The 15,049-nt window shown below is 48.2% G+C and overlaps 5 protein-coding genes and 4 non-coding genes; 5 read left to right on the forward strand and 4 right to left on the reverse strand.

The window, feature by feature from the left end:
• The first annotated feature begins 48 nt into the window (after positions 1 to 48).
• CNAG_12801 lies at positions 49 to 1,872 on the forward strand. XR_001045989.1 has 2 exons: positions 49 to 181; positions 240 to 1,872. It is a non-coding gene; the product is annotated as a hypothetical RNA (non-coding RNA).
• CNAG_12802 lies at positions 1,313 to 1,803 on the reverse strand. Its single transcript, XR_001045990.1, has one exon. It is a non-coding gene; the product is annotated as a hypothetical RNA (non-coding RNA).
• A 456-nt stretch (positions 1,873 to 2,328) lies between the features above and the next one.
• CNAG_03572 (opsin 1) lies at positions 2,329 to 4,245 on the forward strand. XM_012195951.1 has 5 exons: positions 2,329 to 2,984; positions 3,049 to 3,191; positions 3,246 to 3,646; positions 3,704 to 3,767; positions 3,823 to 4,245. Exons 1-5 carry the CDS (start codon positions 2,862 to 2,864, stop codon positions 4,076 to 4,078), a joined length of 987 nt encoding a protein of 328 aa, XP_012051341.1. The 5' UTR covers positions 2,329 to 2,861; the 3' UTR covers positions 4,079 to 4,245.
• Positions 4,246 to 4,353: 108 nt separating this feature from the next.
• Positions 4,354 to 4,898, reverse strand: CNAG_12803. XR_001045991.1 has 3 exons: positions 4,709 to 4,898; positions 4,616 to 4,648; positions 4,354 to 4,552 (listed from the first exon to the last, which is right to left on the reverse strand). It is a non-coding gene; the product is annotated as a hypothetical RNA (non-coding RNA).
• Positions 4,899 to 5,153: 255 nt separating this feature from the next.
• On the forward strand, positions 5,154 to 7,239 carry CNAG_03573 (kynurenine 3-monooxygenase). XM_012195952.1 has 3 exons: positions 5,154 to 5,457; positions 5,512 to 6,203; positions 6,253 to 7,239. Exons 2-3 carry the CDS (start codon positions 5,732 to 5,734, stop codon positions 7,044 to 7,046), a joined length of 1,266 nt encoding a protein of 421 aa, XP_012051342.1. The 5' UTR covers positions 5,154 to 5,457; positions 5,512 to 5,731; the 3' UTR covers positions 7,047 to 7,239.
• A 308-nt stretch (positions 7,240 to 7,547) lies between these two features.
• Positions 7,548 to 10,887, forward strand: CNAG_07747 (acyl-CoA oxidase). XM_012195618.1 has 18 exons: positions 7,548 to 7,636; positions 7,688 to 7,705; positions 7,758 to 7,853; positions 7,919 to 8,062; positions 8,141 to 8,240; positions 8,299 to 8,581; positions 8,633 to 8,700; positions 8,751 to 8,848; positions 8,903 to 8,983; positions 9,031 to 9,141; positions 9,198 to 9,299; positions 9,348 to 9,410; positions 9,464 to 9,537; positions 9,587 to 9,631; positions 9,683 to 9,750; positions 9,801 to 10,181; positions 10,234 to 10,314; positions 10,378 to 10,887. Exons 1-18 carry the CDS (start codon positions 7,607 to 7,609, stop codon positions 10,668 to 10,670), a joined length of 2,136 nt encoding a protein of 711 aa, XP_012051008.1. The 5' UTR covers positions 7,548 to 7,606; the 3' UTR covers positions 10,671 to 10,887.
• Positions 7,574 to 8,723, reverse strand: CNAG_12804. The gene has a single exon (XR_001045992.1). It is a non-coding gene; the product is annotated as a hypothetical RNA (non-coding RNA).
• A 342-nt stretch (positions 10,888 to 11,229) lies between the features above and the next one.
• Positions 11,230 to 14,757, forward strand: CNAG_03575 (alpha-L-rhamnosidase). XM_012195619.1 has 6 exons: positions 11,230 to 12,696; positions 12,744 to 12,904; positions 12,953 to 13,048; positions 13,111 to 13,422; positions 13,472 to 13,923; positions 13,977 to 14,757. The coding sequence occupies exons 1-6, from the start codon at positions 11,549 to 11,551 to the stop codon at positions 14,409 to 14,411; spliced, it is 2,604 nt and encodes an 867-aa protein (XP_012051009.1). The 5' UTR covers positions 11,230 to 11,548; the 3' UTR covers positions 14,412 to 14,757.
• Positions 14,758 to 14,855: 98 nt separating this feature from the next.
• Positions 14,856 to 15,049, reverse strand: part of CNAG_03577 (large subunit ribosomal protein LP0) — a 2,829-nt gene continuing 2,635 nt past the window's right edge. The window contains exon 5 of the mRNA XM_012195953.1: positions 14,856 to 15,049. This exon is cut by the window's right edge and continues 1,060 nt beyond it. The gene's annotated coding sequence lies outside the window, so the exon portion shown is untranslated.

The raw sequence follows: 15,049 nt of genomic DNA on the forward strand, positions 1-15,049 counted from the left end.
TTGGTACTGGATGGCTTTCCTCATCTGACTTTGGTTAGATAGGAAGCTGAGCATCCGTACCAAGTAAGCCCCATCATGTATCTGACTTTGGTTAGATAGGAAGCTGAGCATCCGTACCAGTCCTTTATCATTCATTTAACAAGTGGGATGAGTGGCGGGCGCTAAGCTACATCGAAGTTGTGTATGTTACCATCTTAATGACTGGTTTCTACAACGGCATTTTTGTAAATATGATACAGGACAATCCATTTCCCCTTTATTTCAAGTTTAAAGAAGCTCCGAACTTCAAACAAGCAAACGGTGACAACGCGGTCAACTTCTCTCTAGGTAAGACAGGGAGTAATTTCCCAACACGGCAGGAAACTGTTGATCACATGGTCTTTGAACCGCAAGAGACTTTATGAGTGGAACGCCAGATATTGAAGGGAGGAAAAGGAAAGAGGACATGAGGAGGAAAGAGAAGGCAGACAAATTAAACGCAGGGACGCGAGACGGTCTGTCCTCGAGAGGGATGAAGCCATAATTGGCGTCCTCGAGAGACTGATTCGTGTGATAGAGGTGAGCAACGACAAGCTGACGGAGATCGGGCGGAGGGCGGGTGATATCAAGACCGTTGCCCAGTTCCTCCAGGTCGACCCACAGATTTCCGACGCCCATAAGGAGGAAATCTTGAGGAAGTGCCTGGAAAGCCGTGAAGTCTTAAATGACATGGTGGTTTTGGCGAAGGACCTGAAGGACACAGATGGGCTTCCGAAGAATAATCTTATTCCCAGTTCTCCTCCATGCCTCGGTGTGATACAGGATTCCCCGGTAGGGAGTCAGGACAGCGTCACAGTTTGGATACCCTAGGTCTCCGAGGTAGTAACAACCTGCAGGGCATGTGAGACCGAAGTGCAACTTGGCCTCACGGAAAACTCGTGAGTCATGCACCGAGCCACTGAAGCCCGGCAGGAGGTAAACGAACTTGAAATTAAAATCGCAAATGGCGAGGAAGTTGGTGGTTACCACGCCCTTCCGATTACAATTTTCATCTGCAAGGAGGGCAGGGACTTTAATAGGAATATGAGTACCATCAATGTCTCCCACTGCTCCCTCGAACCTCGGGTATCGCTCTTGGATCAGTGGATGGACTGGAGTGTCCGAAGTTGGCATTTTAACCCATTGGTCGTATAATCCAGGGATAGTCAATCCTGTGACCACTGTGTGGAGAACCCTACTATCTCACTCAGCTTACCTTCGTTATTCGCATACAGCTGATTGTAGGTACGGAATGAGCTGAAGAATCGCTTACCCTGATACCGTGTCCTGGGATTTTGAGAACTCCTGAGCAGTGTCCCTGTTGCTTTTCCTTCCTCGTAAAATAAAAAGCCACAGAGCCAGCCTTCCATCTGAAGATACGCCACCAGACTCGAGCTGCACACCTTGCTAATGGGATGGTTCTTTAAGAAGAGGAACTCATCGGGCCAAATACTCAACTGATCAAGCATACATTCGTCTCGGAGTCATTATAAAGCCACGCATCTATCCCCGTTTGACCTGTCCAAAGTCCGTTATGCAAAGGGAAAGGCCAAGGCTGTACCTGGCCGTCGAGTATACGCGTCGGTTGCTATGGTAGCCATAATAGCAGAGATTTATTTGAATTCCTGCGCTTTTACCACCCCTTCTACTTCCTCTTCATGTTCTTCATCGGTGGAAGGGGGGAGAGGGTCATTATTGATATCGCTGTGCCGTCAATCCATAGTTATTAAATGTTGGAAGCTATCTGTGGCAGTTAAAGTGGTGTTAGGAGAGCTCGGTTTCGACGTTGAAATGTTATAGCCTGGGTGATTTGAGACGACTAATGGGTTTGGACGATGCATTCCATGGGATTAGAGTGATTACGTAATCTATCAAAATAATTCAGCACCCGATTATACCTACCGCCAGACACTTTTTTGAATCATTCATTTTATTCCAACGGCTGCCGAACGCACTCTTCGTGTTAATCAGTAAAATAAGCTTAATACCTCTGCACTTTGGATCCGAGAGAGCCATCAAAGTATCATGTTTAACTCGTCGCTATTCACTTCTTTCGAAACGGGGCAGCGTTGTTCTCAAATGCGAAGATGACTAGCCATGCTAAGCTTTTATGCATATCCATATCTATCGCCTGCTGATCGATTCCTGCGTGTGATTTCATTCAGGACTTTGCCCTGGTTGTGCAGTAGCCTTACTCCACGGACTTCCGAGTCAGTCTCCGCATTGCGTGAAATCACCTGCTGCTTAACAGCAGTTATTTACCTGATACGTAATCATATGGGGTGGTCGAAAGACGGCCACTTGAGTACCATTACGTCACTCTCGTCTTCTTTCCGCTTTGGTTCAGCATTCCCTCACAGTTCCAAGTCAAGCTGCAAATAGGGCTGCATAACTACTTGAGAGGAGATGCCCATCACTGCTTACCAGGCAGAAAATTGACTGATCGATTTATCCATGAGGCTAAAAGGGGTGTCTGCGTTGGAAGATGATTATATGTCTTATCAGCGCAGTTTTCATGCGGGTCGGTCTTGGGTGATTATTGGTGGGAAGCGCGGTGCGATGATGCTAGGTGCAGGTCCTCGATGACGCACATGTACCTTGGATTCCCGAGTTCTGCCCCTTTGCTTCGATATTATTGGGACCTGACTTGGGACTTGCGAGAACTGCATGGTGCGGCTGCGGCTGCTGCTGCCGCTGCTGGCATACAGGCTTGCCGCCCATAGTGTCAGATGACGGCGCTTGGCACCATCATCGGGAGAATCCTCTTCAATATATAGATGCTGTTGAGCACATACTCAACCGCCTTCCCCACTTTTGTAGTTGTTCAGTGACCATTAGCCAGGATGGATTACTTCGCAGAGTTCAGGCCTACCACTACCATTTCAGTCAACCCCCCCGGGGGCACAAACACCCACCACCCGGATCCTCACCATTCTCACCATTTGCCCTTGCCCACGGCACCTTTCGTAAGCGCCACTCTGGGCTTTCCGACTGTGAGAGCATGTACTGACTAATGCTTTGATTTTGCAGCCATCAGCCACGCCCAGGTTTTTACATGCCACTCGTGTCGGCCATGTCTCAATCTGGGTATTCACCGCGTTCTTCATTGCTGGCTTGGTGGTTGCATTGTTCTTAACTAGTAGGACTCAGAAGAAGAATCGTTTGTTCCATGGGTGAGCTCAACTCTTCTATATAACGAAGTGAAGCCATTAACATGTTTGTTGTAGTATCTCTGCTGTCATCCTCACCGTCTCCGCCTTAACCTATATGTCCTTGGCCACCCATATCGGATCCACTTTTGTTCCCATTTACGGTCCTCCCGGTCACCACGAACCACTCGTCCACTACTTCCGCCAAGTATTCTCGATCCGCTACATTGATGCTGCCATCACTGGTCCTCTCACGATCCTCGCTCTTTCTCGCTTGGCAGGTGTCAGTCCTGCTACAGCGTTGAGTGCCGCTCTCGCCCAATTGGTTGTAGTATACTCTGCTTGGGCTGCAAGTGTCGGTGGCGGTTGGCCGTGGGGTAAGCATGGGAAGGGTGCGGGGACCAAGTGGGCTTGGTTCGCAATTGCCGACTTGGCATTCTTAATCGTCTGGATTGTGCTTCTCGCCAAAGGTCGAAAAGGTAAGCTCATTCCCATTCTGCGGCAACGTCGTTAATCTTTTACTGACATCCACTTAGCCGCCGTTCATAGGCCTCGCCCTACTCAAGGCTTGTTCTACCTTCTTTCCTCCATGATAATCTTGTACGTTATCTACCCATCACTTTTCTTGCAATCCCGACTAATCAACCATCCACAGCATTCATATAGGCCAAGGCGTCATCTGGATTCTCACTGAGGGCATCAACCTCATCAGTGTTAACGCTGAGATTATCAGCTACGGTATCATGGACGTTGCCGCCAAGATTGGTTTCACCCACCTTCTTTTGTTGCTTCACAAGAGCGATGAGGAGGGTCCTTGGACCTTGCCTGCTTGGTGGGCTGAGGATCCTGAAGGTACCGGGCCCGATGGTCGAGGTATCTATGGGGCTGTTGCCAGCGTTGGTTCTGACTAGTTCATGAGTGGCAATTAGTCGCCGAAACTCGGATGAAGAAACGGGAGATAGGAAAGAGAACATAACATGTATGATAGTAGATGAAAATGAGTAATGTACACGAACAAGAGATGATTTTATGTTCAGCAAATTATGCAGCTGTTGATATTGTAACGACCATGATAAAACGGGCCAACATCCATGTAGATTCGCAGACTGGATTCTCCTTCGAGCTATACTTCCTTCATCTTGGAGACGACCGACTTTCCTGAAAAGACTAGTACTCCTTTACATCACTCGTTTAGCCACTGTTTAACTTCATCTTTTGTTCCTTCCGCTCGACATATATGTAGGATGCAAACGTCCGTATCTCATTCCACAAGTCGGGCCCAGCACATATTTTGGTATAAAAATGCTCCTGAGATTCAGATCTATCAAATACTACCGGTTCCCAAGCATAAATGTCTCCAGCGTTTTAGTCTAAATAGATCGTTTCTGTAAAGCGTTGAGCGGCGTGGACAATCAGTGTTGGTAAATCGAAAGGCGACAAATACTCACCCTGGGTTTGACGTCTTGCGCATCATCATTTTACTATGCATGGTCCATTCATCTCAGCACTGTTCAATAGAGGCGAAATCAAGTTAAATGCACTTTCTCATTGTCAGAAGGGATGAGTCAAATGGCATAGCCTTTTATATATTCGGCGTTGCGTGTTGTGCGTCGCGCGTTGCGTGTTGCATGCGATGCAAGTTAGAAAGCAGATAGGAGCATATGACCCCCTTGATGGCCTACCGGACAAGGAGCTGCTCTGCTTGGGCGTTGTGTCGGACATGGTTGCTGGTAGTAAAGGTACAGAAGCACGGGGATGTTCGCACATGTATGGTGTGATTTGATGCCGCTGTGTCCCCCTCCACATTCACTGCCTCCACCTCCACAAATGATTTATTTAGCCTCCACCTCCATTTCCACATCTACTTGGCGCCTCCACCCGACTGATGAGACTGTCATCACTGTGGAGATGCCATATCTGCGGTCTGCGGTATAATAATTTTATTTATAAATCATTTAAATAAAAGGACATGTCCAATCCTTCCGCGTCAAAGCCAAAGAAGGCACGGCTTGCTTGCTAATAAATAAATAAATTCTGTTACCATACGTAACTCCATGTGCTTTGTGATAAAGCGCGACCACCTTTAATCAACAATTGACTGTCGAGGTACACAATCTGCCCGCACCTACATCTGGCAGTGTATGGGATACGTACGTATATGGCTTGCTTGTCGAGATCCAAGATGTCGTCGTCCTACGCTTTATATTATTTAGGGTCTGTCTGGCAACTTCCCAACCTGTCAATTTTTGACACGTTTGCCGAAATTCGCATACAGATTTTGCTTCATCATGTTCGTGAGGTTACAGCATGAGGCAGCAATAATTTTAAGATTAATAATACATAGGTACCAGAAAAGGCACAGCGTAATCGACGACAGCGTTATTTCCCCTCTCGGCTCCCCCGCCTCCATTTACTTTCTACTTCCTCCTTTTCGGGAGGCGACATGGGAACCGACCATTCACCACGGCCATGTGGCCGCCGCGAGGATTTATATAGCTGAGAGGATGATCTGTCCTTTTTAGTTCCTCTCACTTCAACGGTTTAACATTATTTGACCTTGCACGATGGCCCAGCAACGGCCCAAGGTGCCTTCTCACGTCCTCATCCTGGGCGGCGGTCTCGCGGGTACTTGTTTCGCCCTCGCCCTTTCCAAATCAGGTATTCGGTCAACCATCTTTGAGCTTCGTTCTGATCCGGGCGACATTGGCGGCGCCCTGATGCTGGCTCCGAACGCCCTTCGCGTCCTTGACAAGCTTGTAGGCATCTACGAAGAGATCAAGGACTGTGGTTTCAACTTCGAGAAAATTAACTTTTATTCCGAGGACGGCATGAAGCTCGGTGGATTCGCCCAGGGTGATCAGGACAGATGGGGATACAAAGCGATCCGAATTAAGAGGCCTATCTTGCACAAGAAGCTTTTGGAGGCGTGTGCGGCAAGCGATAGGATTGACTTCAAGTACGGGATGATCTGGAAGAGCATCGACGAGAATGAGACGGGAGTAACTATCCACTTCGAAGATGGTACTCGAGCATCAGGTAAATACACATCCAAACCGTGTTATAGACCCATTTCCTAACTTTTCAGGTGACATCCTAATCGGCTGTGACGGCATTCACTCTCGCCTCCGAAGCTATCTTCTCCCCGACCCTCCTACGCCTACGTACGCCGGCCTCGCAGGCATTGGCGGAGAAGTCCCTCGCTCTTCACTCGACATCCCCCCCTACATCACCCTCCCCGCATTTATTTACACCCGTCCCGGCATGGTCATGTTTGTCCCCTGCGACTCTTCCGGCGAAACCATTGGCTGGGCCGCCCAAAGGACTGTACCGGAGAGGACCAGGGCTGGATGGAGAGAGTACGAAGAAAGCGGTGACGCTATCAGAAGGATCAAAGAGGACTATAAGGATGTTCAGAATGAGACTCTCCAGAGTTTGTTAAAGGTCGCTAGCGAGAAACCTGGAGAAGGAAGAGTTTGGGCGCCGTACCAAATCCCTCATCTCCCGACCTGGCACTCAAAGAGAATCTGTTTGATAGGCGACGCTGCACATGCCATCCCACCGTCGGGCGGTCAAGGTGCAGCCCAAGCTTTCGAAGATGGCGGTCTCCTATCTATGTTTCTTTCCAATGAAGAAGCCGTCGGGAAGGGTTATGAGAAATTGTTTGAGCAGTTTGAGAAGAAGAGGAAGAAGAGATTTGAGATTGTTGAATCGCTCACCAAGACGAGTGGGAATTCGAGGCAGGAAGGGACGACAGGCTTGGAATGGTTTATCAAGAAGTGGGGAATGTGGGCGTATCTTTCCACGAAGGGTGGTTACATGAAAGACGATGCGTTGATGAGCTACGATGTGACCAAGGAGAGTGTAGCTGTACCCAGTTAATGTCTTTTATGGGTTCTGTTCTACGCCATTATCAGATATGCCTGCTTGTCAGTTTCACACTTTGTATGGTAAATGAACAAGATTAGCTTTATGGTCCCTTTTAAGCAAATTTCGATATCTCTGCGCATGTATATGATGCCCCTTATGCTCTGCATTATGCGTGAGGAAAGATAATGAGATATAGATGATAGCAAGGGAAACATACTTCTGGGCAATCGAGCGCCAGTTTTGACCAGTTATGTTTTACTGATCAACCCCTGTCCCGGTAATAGAGAGGTTATCTAGGGGCCGAGGCTTAAAACGAACTGCTTTGGCGTTGTTGAATAAGCAACCGGCTTCCCTGGTAGAAGAATATGCCCGCCTGTGTGATCTGGAAAAGAAAAACTGAGGAGGGGGAACTTCGAGAGGCGTTTGTGTTACGTTAAACCTTCCGGCTAAAGGGCTATGTTATATTGCCGGGTGAGCGTCAGAACTCTCGAAAAAGATCTTAAAGATGGCAAACAAATCCCCTTTTGATTCTGTTTTTCTTTCATCATCATATACATCATATACATTATAAGATGGCATTCCCGAGACCAAAACCTACAACTGTGAGCTACCAAAATATGTTTTCGAGAGTCACTGACACGTCTTCTGGTCAGGTCGAGACACTCGCCATGGTATGTTCTCTTCGCGTCTCGTTAGTCCTTGCCATCGTCTAACCTAACATAGGAGCGAGCCAATCCTCCATTCAACGTCCGGAAGCTTTCAATCAAGATGCACGGATCCGAAAAAGCCTTGGTATTGAAGGAAAAATTCATGGCTGAGGTAAGTAGACGTGGCTCTTTCCGTCTTTCCGCCAATAACAACGGGCTGATGTGTCTTACGCCAAGATTGCAAGACATCCCGCCTTTAAGCTCTCCGATATCCACGATCTTAGCAAGGATGAACTCCGGGAGCGTACTATGGAGAAATTCGCATCCATGGTATACTTTGTGACTAACGAGAGTCTTGAAGTCTTCACTCTAAGAATGCAGGTAGGTCCTTCGGGCTAGTGTTGTAACGGTGCTAGGCGGATTTCGTTTTGCAATTATGATGGCTGACATTACTTATAGCTGATAGGGATTGCGGACCCCTCATTTTGGACTAGATTTGGTGTTGCGTATGGCCTTTTCTTGGGCGCTCTTCGAAGCGGTGCTACGCCCAACCAGCTTAGTGCGTCTCTCGTCGCCATCACTTCTTTCAGAACCTGCTGACTTCCTTGATTCGCTAGGCTACTGGATTGACCGCGGCGTGTTAGGGCTCAACGGTGTCATCGGCTGTTTTGCCATGACCGAGCTCGCACATGGCTCCAACGTCGCCGGTCTCGAAACCTCCGCCACATTTGACCGCGAGACCGATGAATTCATCATCCACACTCCTCATCTTGGAGCGACCAAGTGGTGGATCGGTGGCGCAGCTAGTACGGCCACACATGCTGCTGTGTTTGCGCAGATGATCGTTGATGGAAAGAAGTATGGCGTGAAGACTTTTGTCACTCAGCTGAGAGATACCAAGTAAGTTGGTTTCTCCAATGATGGTAGGTTGACGCTGATGAGAGTGTGTAGGACTTTCCAGTTGCTGCCGGGCGTCACCATCGGTGATATTGGAAAGAAGATGGGCAGAGACGGTATCGGTAAGCTGGAATCCTGATCTGTGACGATATAAAAGGCTAATCTGTCACAGACAACGGTTACATCCAGTTCACTTACGTCCGTGTTCCGCGAGCTCACATGCTCATGAAACACACTCAAGTGTCAAGAGACGGTGTCGTCACCGAGCCTGTAAGCCTTCTCTCTATATTTCTGACGTCATTTGCTGATATCTTCATTCCATAGCCTCTTGCCCAACTGACATATGGTGCTCTCCTTGGTGGACGAACGTCAATGGTGACTGATTCAAGCAACTCTGCAAAAAAAGTGTGTCTTTTCGATCTCAACGTAGTCCATTTTAACCCATGTCTTAGGCTCTGACGATTGCTGTCCGTTACGCCGCTGTTCGCCGGCAGTTCGCCATTGGTAAGAACCAACTGGAGACTCAGATCCTGGATTACCCCATCCATCAACGGCGCTTAATGGTATGTCCCTTTTGACCTTTGCATACATGTACTGTAATGCTGACCAAACGATACAGCCCCTTCTAGCCCAAGCCATCGCCATTGGATTCACCGGACTGAAATTGACAAAGATGTATGAGGACATGACCCAATCTTTGGACACGATGGATCCTTCTGACGTATGTCTGTCCTGTTTCAATCATGAACGGTAGCTGATAATCTCAAAGCCTAACCTGAACGAAATCCTCGACAAGCTCAAGGAGACTCACGCTACTTCTGCTGGCCTCAAGGTATGTTTCTAAAGAATGACAATATTTGTATCCAAAGTTGACATTACGTCAAGGCGTTCTGTACTTGGGCCTGTCTGGATACCATTGACAAGTGCAGACAGTCCTGCGGCGGTCATGGGTACTCAGCGTAAGCTGTCTCGTCCCCCGCCATCTCGACAGTGACTGATCATATTTAGTTACTCAAACTTCCCTACTATGTACGCCGACTTCGCTGTTCAATGGTGAATTAAAACTCTACTCACGCCCAGTATCCGTATGCTAACAGGATGCAGTACTTGGGAAGGTGACAACACTATCTTGAGCTTGCAGGCCGGTCGTTCTCTCGTAGGAGCTTGGGGAGGTAAGTTATGTTGAATAGCCCCAATAATCATCCATCTAACATAATAAAAGCCGCCATCAAAGGCAAACGCCTTGTGTCTGGAGTTGCATACCTCAACGATCGGTCCATCCTCACCGCCAAATCCGACTCATCCCTCACCCTCTCCGACATTAAACGCGCATGGAACTGCGTTGCAGCGAATGTTATCAAGAAAGCTGCTGAGGAGTACGTCTCCTACCTCAAGGCTGGCAAGTCCAAAGAAGTCGCTATGGAGATGTGCTCTCAGTCAAGGTTTATCGCTGCAAAGGTGCATACTGTGGGGTATATTTTTACAATGTTCAAGGAGGCTGTGGAAGAGATGGAGGAAAGTGCTGAGACGGAAGTTTTGAGGACGGTGGCACAGTTGTATGGTCTTTGGCAGATTGAAGAACAACAGGGCTACTTCCTGAAGTGTATGTGTCTTGTTCACTGCTTCAAGCGGAGCTGCATTAACATGCTTGATAGACGGTTACTTCAAAGCTGAACAGATGGACAAGGTCCAGACGAGCGTTGATGGCCTTTGCGCCGAGGTCCGAGCTATAGCTGGTGAGCGTTGCTTAACGCTTTCATATCCAAATATATCCTTGCTAAACATGTCGCCCTGTACAGTTCCACTCGTCGATGCTTTCGCCCTTAGCGACCACATCCTCAACTCACCCCTGGGCAAATATGACGGTTCGGTCTATGAATCATATTTCTCACAAGTACAAGCGGCCAACCCTCTGCCCAAGGAACACCCGTACTTCACACGACTCATTAAGCCGCTCTTGGAGAGACAGAATACTGAGATGGAGGACCCCGAGCAGGCGATGGGGTTGGATGATGAGTTGAAGGAGATTGAAGCGGAGAGGAACGAGGCGGCGAAGGGGAAGGAGGGCAAAGTAAGGAAAGAAGATTATTGAATGAAGAAAAAAGAAGTGAAATTGTTGAAGACGATTTTTCTGCTATGCCATACTCTGGTTTGTACGATTAGACCATAGATTTGTACCATTGTCTGCGTACGTAGTATGTACACGGAATCCGCCATTCTTATTGTATCTTTTGCCTATCCGTCGATTTTCACCAGCGCCGGTCTAAGTCAGGTCTAATAGTTATCACGCTATGTGGTTTATTCTACGACTTTTACCGGAAGCACATTCTAAAATCAGTTTTCACTGTTGAGTTGAACGTGTTTGATCTGATGGTGGTTTCAATACGTCGCAGCAGCAAAGCTTGCGCAACAACATGAAGAGTAGACCAGTCATCCACAAGTAATCATCTCGCGCTTATTCAGTAACAACCAGGGTATCAAGAAGTAAGAGGAATCGCATGAATTGAACCATAATACTATTTCGGCCAAGACACCTCGTGATACATAATTAATAAATACAAGGGTGGATTCCTCCACCCATGCAGCAGCGGCTGAATGATGAATGCGATGAAGTTCGGAGACGTCCGTCCTCATTACACCGAAGAAGGAGGCACGCACTGTTTTTGGACAACTAGGAAAGGGAGGATGGAAGGGCCTCGTGACCGTATCTTGTGTATGGAATTGGGTAATGATTGTCCTTCGGACATCTTAGCGTATCCTCAAGGAGCAGCTACTGCGAAGAAAGAAAAAAACCCTCGAGCGGCCGCGGTAAGAACATGGTCCGATGGTCCTCTCCGCCAGCTTCTTTTCCCGAAGACCGAGTCCAAACATCCACCCGACATTCGCAAGTGTCCACCTTGAGAACGTTCTACATGGCTTAAAAATCGAAGCCGCTCCGAGTCATGAGCTGGGCATCTATGCACTCACAACATGTCGGTGACCATCGTCAGCTTACAAGCTGAACATCACGAATCCGGCTTCGGTATCGCCCATCCCACTCCTCGCCTGACATGGCGATTCGGTTCGACGACGCTCAAAGACTGGAAACAAGCTTCTTACGAGCTTGTCATCAGCCGTGCTGGGGACCATCAGGCCCAGCACTACAGTATCAAGTCTGAGCAGTCCGTCCTTGTTTCTTGGCCGTCGAAGCCTATTCAATCGAGAGAGATCGTGCTCGTCAAAGTTCGTTCGATAGGTACCGATGGGTCGACAACCAACTGGGCTGAGATCACACTCGAAGCCGCTCTGCTTGACCGAGGAGAGTGGAAAGCCAAGTTCATCTCCGGTCCTGCTCAAGAGGTTGACGCCCCCAAAACGCCTTTCCGTTTACGCAAGATCTTTGTCCTCAAGTCTGCTCCTGTTCAAGCCAGACTCTATGCGACTGCTCTCGGAGTGTACGAATGTGAGATCAACGGGAAGAGGGTGGGCGACCAGGTTCTCGCCCCCGGCTGGACGTCGTACAAATACCATCTCCGCTATCAGGTATACGATATCAGCCCCTTCCTCCAGCAAGGTGAGAATACGATTACCGCATACGTGGGGGAAGGATGGTACGCTACCCGCCTTGGTAGACCCGGGAAACGCAATAACTGGGGCAGCCGCTTGGGATTCTTGGGACAGCTCGAAGCGGATGGTGAGGCTGAAGTGCTCACGGATGAGACGTGGGAATGCATCGATGGGCCTATCAAGAACTCTGAGATTTATAACGGCGAGGTGTACGATTCGAAATACCACGAGTCCAAAGCGAAGATCTCCCCTATCGAAGTCCTCCCCTTCCCGGAAGCCCAACTCATCGCTTCCGATGCTCCACCAGTTAGGCGAGTCAAGGAAGTCAAAGCCGTTGAACTTATCACTTCACCTTCCGGCAAATTCATTCTCGATTTCGGGCAGAATCTTGTAGGATTCCTGAGGATTGAGAAGGATCTGAAAGGGAAGGAGCTACTGTTGAGGCACGCAGAGGTATTGGAGGATGGGAAGCTTGGAACAAGGCCCTTGAGGACGGCGGGGCCAAATGATAAGATTATTTTGGGGGGGAAGACGAAAGGATGGGAACCCAAGTTCACTTTCCACGGCTTCAGGTGGGTATAACATGTGCTAGGATATCCTCGCTCTAACAATCTGTTAGATATGTTGAGATATTAGGGATCAAACCAACCCTCGAGGACTTTACCGCCATTGTCATTTTCTCCGATATGCGTCGTACAGGGACATTTACATCGAGTCATGAGATGGTCAATAGATTACACGAGAATACTGTATGGGGCATGATGTCCAACTTCGTCTCTGGTAACTTGGATCGTCATTCGTGAAGTTTAATCGCTGATAAATTTGCAGTCCCGACTGATTGTCCGCAGAGAGATGAGCGATTAGGATGGACCGGGGATATCCAGGTATTCGCACCGACTGCGAATTACCTCTTTGACACTTCAGGTGGGTTTTTATTTTCTCATTTCTTTTGCCCCATGCACATGAAAATAATTCAATACCACTAGCGTTCCTTGAAGGTTGGCTCCAAGACGTGGCTGCGGAACAGATCGAATGGAAAGGCGTGCCGCCTACCGTCGTACCCTACGTTCCTCCCAACAAATTCAACGATCAATTCCCCAAACCACAATCCATCTGGGCTGACGTGGTAGCTATTACCCCTTGGGATTTGTACAACACCTTTGGGGATAAAAAGATTATGGAGAAGCAGTGGGGTAGCATGTGCCTGTGGTTGGATGAGGGTGTGCCGAGAGGCAAGAATGGGCTTTGGTCAGAGGTAGCCCCCCAGTATGGTGACTGGTTGGACCCGAATGCTCCTCGCAAGTGCTACTTCTTAGGATAGTCAATTAAGCTGATTTTTGTTATCAGCTCAATATCCTGCACATGGGCGTACAGATACACACTTTGTGGCCAATGCCTACCTTATCTACGTCACTTCCCTCGTTGCGAAAATTGGTAAACTGCTGAAGAAGGATCCTAAGGTGGTGAAGAAATACGAGGATGATGCCGCCCGATTGCACGAACTTTTCCTCGAAGAATATACAACACCCACCGGGCGGGTCGTTTCGGATACCCAGACGGCTCTTGCTCTTGCTCTCAAGTTCAATTTGCTCAAAGCAGAGCAGATTCCGCGAGCCCAGGAGAGGCTTGAGTTTTTGACAAAGTGGGCTTACTTCAAGGTATCAACTGGTTTTGCAGGAACACCCATTTTGTTACCTGTCTTAGCCGATAATGGGCTGGAGCATATTGCCTACAGAATGTTACAGGAGAAAGATAATCCTTCGTGGCTGTATTCTGTGGGTATGGGTGCAACTACTATTGTAAGTGTCGCTTTGTGCCACAACACAGAGCCAAATTGCTGATGTATCGGTAGTGGGAGAGATGGGATTCGATGCTCCCCGATGGGCGAATCAATCCTGGCCAAATGACTTCCTTCAACCACTACGCCCTTGGCGCCGTCGCTCAATTCATGCATACCTACATTGGCGGTCTCTCCCCTTCCTCTCCAGGTTGGAAATCTGCCCTCATCAAACCCTTGCCAGGCGGCACAATAACTTCCGCTCAGACATCCTTCGATTCGCCTTACGGACGTTATGCGTGTAGATGGAAGATTGAGGGGAATACGATGTTGGTTGATACGGAAGTACCGCCCAACGGAAGCGCGAGGGTTGTTTTGAATGAGATTGATGAGGTTATTGGGAGCGGGAAACAGAGATTCAAGGTGCTGTATGAAGAAGACAAGAGATGGCCGCCCAAGGGTATCCGAGGGCCGCAAAGCGTGTTTATGCCTGATGAGTTTGTGCCCTAGACGGAATTTTCAGTTTGTAGTTGAGTTTTGAACAATGAAAGATTGTTGATGAGTACAATTTCTATAACACTGAACAGAAGATAGAGTTCTAACCATCATGGTCTTTCATGCATAGCGAGGTCCTTGACAAACTTGATCACGTACGCGCAGCCCCTGTTTTTTCGACAATAATGGCGAATGAGCCATAACCCATTTATAAATTTACATGCGGATTAAAACTTTCCTTATCTCCCCTTGGACCCTGGTGCGCCTGGGCATAGTAGGTTGATAGATAAATTACCAAAAACAAGTAATTAGTTCATTTCAAAGATCGGATAAACGGTGACATGAATGTTTTGCAGCCAAACTGATCATTCACCGACGTACGTACCAGGTTTCTGCGACCCTAACTGACAACAGATGGATGCGATGCATCACGACTCGGTAAATGGTGCAGGAACAAGGAACGTAAAGCCTTTAAAGGGCCGTTGGGCATTCATATGATTCTGCCTTCTGCCCCTTTCCGCCCGGCTCAGCCATCATTACTTAACATCATCATACGTAATAACCATCAAATTCCATTCGACCATCAAAATCATTCAACGCGAAACTGCATCAAAATTAATGTAGCCCATTGTTCTCTCACGACCAATGACCAG

The sequence above is a fragment of the Cryptococcus neoformans genome, chromosome 8 (assembly GCF_000149245.1).
Source record: "Cryptococcus neoformans var. grubii H99 chromosome 8, complete sequence".
Lineage (NCBI taxonomy): Eukaryota > Fungi > Basidiomycota > Tremellomycetes > Tremellales > Cryptococcaceae > Cryptococcus > Cryptococcus neoformans.

What these genes read in the sequence shown, in the direction of transcription:
- CNAG_03572 (XM_012195951.1), top strand. Translation starts at nt 2,862, where the DNA reads ATGGATTACTTCGCAGAGTTCAGGCCTACCACTACCATTTCAGTCAAC. An exon ending in AAGAATCGTTTGTTCCATGG is followed by an intron (nt 3,192 to 3,245) that starts GTGAGCTCAACT and finishes TGTTTGTTGTAG; the next exon opens with TATCTCTGCTGTCATCCTCA. An exon ending in TCTCGCCAAAGGTCGAAAAG is followed by an intron (nt 3,647 to 3,703) that starts GTAAGCTCATTC and finishes ACATCCACTTAG; the next exon opens with CCGCCGTTCATAGGCCTCGC.
- CNAG_03573 (XM_012195952.1), top strand. Translation starts at nt 5,732, where the DNA reads ATGGCCCAGCAACGGCCCAAGGTGCCTTCTCACGTCCTCATCCTGGGC. An exon ending in AGATGGTACTCGAGCATCAG is followed by an intron (nt 6,204 to 6,252) that starts GTAAATACACAT and finishes CTAACTTTTCAG; the next exon opens with GTGACATCCTAATCGGCTGT.
- CNAG_07747 (XM_012195618.1), top strand. Translation starts at nt 7,607, where the DNA reads ATGGCATTCCCGAGACCAAAACCTACAACT. An exon ending in TCCATCAACGGCGCTTAATG is followed by an intron (nt 9,142 to 9,197) that starts GTATGTCCCTTT and finishes CAAACGATACAG; the next exon opens with CCCCTTCTAGCCCAAGCCAT. An exon ending in GCCGACTTCGCTGTTCAATG is followed by an intron (nt 9,632 to 9,682) that starts GTGAATTAAAAC and finishes AACAGGATGCAG; the next exon opens with TACTTGGGAAGGTGACAACA.
- CNAG_03575 (XM_012195619.1), top strand. Translation starts at nt 11,549, where the DNA reads ATGTCGGTGACCATCGTCAGCTTACAAGCTGAACATCACGAATCCGGC. An exon ending in TTACCTCTTTGACACTTCAG is followed by an intron (nt 13,049 to 13,110) that starts GTGGGTTTTTAT and finishes CAATACCACTAG; the next exon opens with CGTTCCTTGAAGGTTGGCTC. An exon ending in GTTGGACCCGAATGCTCCTC is followed by an intron (nt 13,423 to 13,471) that starts GCAAGTGCTACT and finishes TTTTGTTATCAG; the next exon opens with CTCAATATCCTGCACATGGG.